The 5,459-nt window shown below is 48.7% G+C and overlaps 1 protein-coding gene across 1 annotated transcript; it reads left to right on the forward strand.

Annotated features, from left to right (window-relative positions):
- Nucleotides 1–4,059: 4,059 nt before the first annotated feature.
- LOC148867552 (dormancy-associated protein homolog 3-like) lies at nt 4,060–5,459 on the forward strand. The gene is made up of 3 exons (XM_088977344.1): nt 4,060–4,200; nt 4,452–4,619; nt 5,026–5,459. Exons 1-3 carry the CDS (start codon nt 4,086–4,088, stop codon nt 5,127–5,129), a joined length of 387 nt encoding a protein of 128 aa, XP_088833470.1. The 5' UTR covers nt 4,060–4,085; the 3' UTR covers nt 5,130–5,459.

Consider the following 5,459-nt stretch of genomic DNA (forward strand, 5'->3'; position numbering starts at 1 on the left):
TGGTGAACTCCTCGAGGTCGTCAGGTTGGCGCTTGTGTCAGGCGGCCAGGTTGGCGCCTAGGCCGGGTTGTCAGGGGGGCGCCTGCATCAGTCGGCGGGTCAGTGTCTAGGCCAGGTCGTCAGGTCGGCGCCTGTGTTAGTCGACGGGTCAGTGTCTAGACCAAGTCGTCAAGCTGGCGCCTGTGTCAGTCGGCGGGTCAGTGTCTAGGCCAGGTTTGTCGGTGGGCGCCTTATGGGCGGCTTGGTCGGATCATGCGCTAGGCTGGTCCAGGTCGGCCAGGTCGTGCAGGCCGCACGTCGCACGCAGCTCGCGCAGGCTGTGCGTAGTTCGTGCAGGCCGCGCGCGTGGCGCGCAGGTCGCGTGTGCCGCGCACAGGTCGCGCAGGTGGGTCACCAACTTCATAAGTTTGTTGGCTGGGTGTTTTCCTAGTTGTCACGAGGTGCCACGTGTCACAATTTCACTGGAGGGCCAAATCTGCTCTCATCAATAGCCCCCCACTCCCGAGCTGATAGTAACTCAGCGAAGGGAGTAGATTTTTTTTTTTTTTGCCCATAAGTCAATGAGCTAATAAGTGTTGAACCAATTACTAGTGTAGCCCGTAGGCTTTGGGAGCGACTCGTAGTCTACTCTTCTTTGACTTTTGCTCGTGCTGGAGAGGCGACCGGGTCTTTAGTGGTATTGTGGCCCGTAGGCTTTGGGAGTGACCAGTGGTCTACTCTTTTCTAACTTTGCCCGTGCCGGAGAGGCGACCAGGTCTTAAGTAGTAATGTGGCCCGTAGGCTTTGCCTGCATCAGCTTCGTAATGCCGGTCACCTACTCCTACAAGAAGATACTAGGGGCTCGACCTTCGGGGGCAACACTACTAACTTTAGGTTGCTAGTTCACACGGGAGCCTTGGAAGGCTCGACCAGTAAGGGCGCCTATGTAGTCAGTTGGCCGCTAACTCCCGCGGAAGCCACGAAGAGCTCATCTTTGTAGGGGGGACCTTGCAGAGAGGATTGATGTGGCATTATCTGAATTGAAAGTAAGGCTGGTAGAGCTATTTAGTCTGTTAGCTCCCTGCATAGTCTCTGAGTTCATAAAAAATGTAAACTATAAAGCGATAGCTTCAATTTTTAAAAAGTGAGGACTTAGTTTTGGCAAGATGAGAACTTAGCTTTTTGTAGCGTGTTCCCACAGACGGCGTCAATTGATGTAACCGTTTTTGGCCACGTACCAATGTTTTATGATGTAAAATTTTTTGGCTAAGTACCTCGTTATTTGACCCGGTGGTGGCGTGCCTTAGTGATGAGCTACTTGGTAGTGAACTACCTACTGGTGAACTGCTCGATGGAGAACTGCCTGGGGGTGAACTGCCTGGTGGTGAATTGCCCGGTGGCGAACTGTTTGGTGGCGAACTGTTTGGTGGCGAACTGCCTGGTGGCGAGCTGCCTGGTGGCGAACTGCTTGGTGGCGAACTGCCTGGTGGCGAACTGCCCGATGGTGAGCTGCTCGGTGGCAAACTGCCCGGTGGTGAGCTGCTCGGTGGCAAATGAGCTGCTCGGTGGCGAACTGCCTGGTGGCGAACTGCCTGGTGGCAGACTGCCTACTAGGCAGCCGATGACTTAGAGAATGCTGGAGCTCCCTGGTGCGGCGCAATCCGACTGCCCTCAGCATGAGGTGATCTTCTTTCCTTTGTAGGCTGCAGAAACTGAGGGACCTGCGAGAACTTCATCTTTTCCTCCTCTTTGTAGGTGGCGGGAGTTGAGAGACCTGCGTGAACTCCATCTTTTCCTCCTCTTTGTAGGCGGCGGGAGCTGAAGGACCTGCGAGAACTGAATCAGAGGTCCCGATGGTATTTTCCCGGTGGAGGCTCTCCGACGCTAAAGTTAGCACTCGTATTTGTAGAGAGCTTTGAAGATAATATGAGAGAGTTAGAGAGCAGGGGTTACTTCCCTTTTTTTCATCCCCCTCCCCTTTGGGGGGTGAGGTCTTTATATACCGGAGTCCTCGCGGGTTAGGTGGGTGAAAAGCCTCCAAACCGTAAGACTCGTCGCATCCTGTCAGAACCGTGGTACGGTGGTGAACTCCTCGAGGTCGTCAGGTTGGCACTTGTGTCAGGCGGCCAGGTCGGCGCCTACGTCAGTCGATGGGTCAGTGTCTAGGCCAGGTCGTCAAGCTGGCGCCTGTATCAGTCGGCGGGTCAGCGTCTAGGCCAGGTTTGTTGGTGGGCACCTTATGGGCGGTTTGGCCGGATCATGCGCTAGGCTGGTCCAGGTCGCGTAGGCCGCACGCCGCACGTAGGTCGCGCAGGCCGCGCGCGCCACGCAGGTCGCGCATGCCACGCGCAGTTCGAGCAGGCCACGCGTGCGCCGCATAGATCACGTGTGCCGCGCACAGGTCGCGTAGGCGCGCGCCAAGCCGGCCAGACTGGTGCTCGGGTGGGTCACCAAATTCGTAAGTTTGTTTGCTGGGTGTTTTTCTAGTTGTCACGAGGTACCATGTGTCACAATTTCACTGGAGGGCCAAATCTGCCCTCATCAGATTTCATGGAAATATCGGTTATTTAATACTCTCCTAGAGGGTGAATAAGCTGTCGAAAACATTAGTACTCTTCCACCTCTATCTTTATCTGAATATAAGTGGAAGTGCAACCAAACCCTGGCATCGATAGTTATTTGGACAAATTTTGTCGGGGTAAACGTGTTACTTTGATACTAATAGATAAAGGAGACCTTAAAGGTAAGTTTGAGAGTGCTTAAAAATAAGTGTTTGTTTGAATAGTCATTTATTTTGAGTTGAGACCACAGCAATAAGCCCAAATAAATGCTTATTCTTGAAAAAAAGCACTTATATGAAAAACTCATATTTTGAGTTTATTTTTAAGTGCTTACTTTCTTTTTGACCTGATTTAGCCCATCACGTCATTTTGAAAATTCCCTTGTTTGGAATAAATGCTTTTAGAATAAACACTTATTCCATAAGCACTCCCAGACTCTACCTTTATTATTGCAAAGTATAGGACATGGATGTTAGGTATAGAAGACCTCAAAATCCGGAAAAAGAAAATGACTCAAACAAACAACCAATGCTACCACCCTCTTGTCCTCTTCCCAAGTTGTTTTTCGGTGAAAGAGACAAAAGTGGCAACCTAACTCCCCGGATCCGAGCTTGGGCTTGGGCTTGGGCTCCATCTCATCCCAATGGTGGATCATAAAAACTCCTGTGGACTTGAGATACTCCCTCTTTCTTGGTGCAAGGTTTGCTTGTTGTATAGTGTATACGGCATCTTATATGCAATTCTATTCCGACACTAGTCATAGATTTGCATTGATGAATGCACACATGAAGGCCAGATGTCGAGGTTTGATTGCATACAAAAATTAACAAAACACTGTGTACAGCAAGCTCTGTCGTTTGTGCAGTGCAGACGGCAGACTCCCCCAAATCAGTCACTTTGCTTGCCTCTTTCGATACCATATTGCATCTGCATTTACGAGGCACACCCTCCAAAGCTCCCTTTGTTCTTCTTCCATCTGCAGATTCTATACATTTTTTCTTGCCACGTGGAAAGCTTATTTTGCTTTCATTGACAAGTGTCCACTTCAACACATGGCCCAAAAGCTTAGGAATTACGATTCCTGCTGGGCTGCTCATTCAGTACGCCAATATCTCGGACTCGGATGTTAAAATGACCATTATGGGCCTAGATCTTGAGAATCTTGCCGTTGCCGGGGTTGGATTTGTAATTTACGAAAGATTTTAGGAGCATTTATATCTCATTTGGATAGGAAAGAAGGGCACTTTCGTACTCCACCTTTCAGGAGGAAGGGATGCTTCACGTGACGACAGGTTTTATGTTCCTACTATAATACGCCACGTGGTATTCTTACCTCAAAGTGCCTTGTCACGTCGATCTTATCTTTTAATTCCTAAAACGTAATTTTCACATTTCTAGCCTCATCATCAACTACTCATATTCTCATCGACGGTCCAAACTCCTCTCATCCCCCAAGATCTGCTCGACGTTTAACGCCCAGCTCATCTTTAAATATCGGTGGCTTCTGTGTTGTCCAAAGTCTCGGAGTTTCGCTGGAGTGTCACCATGGGGCTTTTGGACAAGCTTTGGGATGACACCCTCGCTGGTCCGCTGCCGGATAACGGCCTTGGGAAGCTTCGGAAACCTTCTGCCTTCAGCTTCCGGTCTAACTCCGGCAAGGGTATGCCTGTGTTGTGCCCCTGCAACTCGATAAAAAAGATTTTTTTTTTTACTTAATCCGTCAACTCTGTAAAAGTCACTAGAAATCGAGGCCACTCGGGTTAATTTCTCAAAAGAAATTTAAATTTCATTTAAATTACACAGGCTTTTTTTGTTGTAATGTCTACTGTTCAGATCTCATGGATTTGGGCACGTTAACCAAGATTTCATGTATATCTCCTTCGATCTTTAACTCTGGTGTTTTGGCGGCAGACTCGGATGTGGGAAGAGGGAGATCTTATGGTGATGATTCAACTGATGAGGCAATTAGGGTTACGCGCAGCATCATGATTATAAAACCTCCTGGAAACCTAACAGTCGACAACGGATCGCCGCCGGTTTCACCAGCTGGATCTACTCCTCCGGTGTCTCCATTTTCCGGTAAGCTCACAGCGTCCCCCCCCCCCCCCCCCCCAAACACCGATAACACCCCTGATAGGAAAGTTGGAGCATCAAGAATCTAGAAATATCTAAGATATAATGTCGTGGGCATTTTCATCATATGATTTTATGGTTTTTAAGAACGGATTCATGGAAAAGACAGAAAAATCCCTGTCAACAGTCAACGTCATTCATGGTGTGCATGGATAGGGCTAACCGGCTTAGGTGCCGGTAGCCAATTGTAGTGGAATTCCACGTCCTCCTTTGTCGAGTTGTGTCTGACGCTCCGACTGACTGTGAATATGTATTTTACCGGTGAACTCTTATGTTGGCTACCAGCGCATTTTAGCGCGAGTGAGAATGAAACAAGGATGATGAGCTGATAGATGTGTGATGTGATGAACAGGTAGCAGAGGCTCAAATCGGTTTCGACGAAGGTCTATGTCGGATGCGTACGAAAGAAGGAAAGAAAGCGGAACCAGGATCCTTGCTGGTCCTTATGATACGTGAGACGCGATGTGCTAATGTAGACGACAAAGTACGTAGTATGGGACGACGACTGAACAATCAAAGAGCCATGACGGAATAGCTGTTAATTGTTTTGTAATCGTGCTTGTGTATGTCTGGGCAATCCCGTCGGTCCTGTATATAGTAGTAATTGCATCGTGTCTTGTCATGTCGGTCAGTGTATGCTTTTTGTTTGTTTCTCTGGTGCTGTACACAGGAACTAGAAATTTAGAAGAAGAAGAAGAAGGGGAAGTACCGGGAGATAGCTAGAGGTTGTTTGTTTGTTGGTTTTTATTAAGGTTCAATGAACAAGATGGCAGTTTTCTGGTTTTA

The sequence above is a fragment of the Nelumbo lutea genome, chromosome 3 (genome assembly GCF_056320005.1).
Source record: "Nelumbo lutea isolate HS-2025 chromosome 3, American lotus-T2T, whole genome shotgun sequence".
Taxonomy (NCBI): domain Eukaryota; kingdom Viridiplantae; phylum Streptophyta; class Magnoliopsida; order Proteales; family Nelumbonaceae; genus Nelumbo; species Nelumbo lutea.

Bases quoted from the DNA above. Each gene is read 5' to 3' on its own strand.
- LOC148867552 (XM_088977344.1), top strand. From the start codon at position 4,086: ATGGGGCTTTTGGACAAGCTTTGGGATGACACCCTCGCTGGTCCGCTG. The intron at 4,201-4,451 runs GTATGCCTGTGT...TTTTGGCGGCAG, and splicing joins CCGGTCTAACTCCGGCAAGG to ACTCGGATGTGGGAAGAGGG. The intron at 4,620-5,025 runs GTAAGCTCACAG...TGTGATGAACAG, and splicing joins TCCGGTGTCTCCATTTTCCG to GTAGCAGAGGCTCAAATCGG.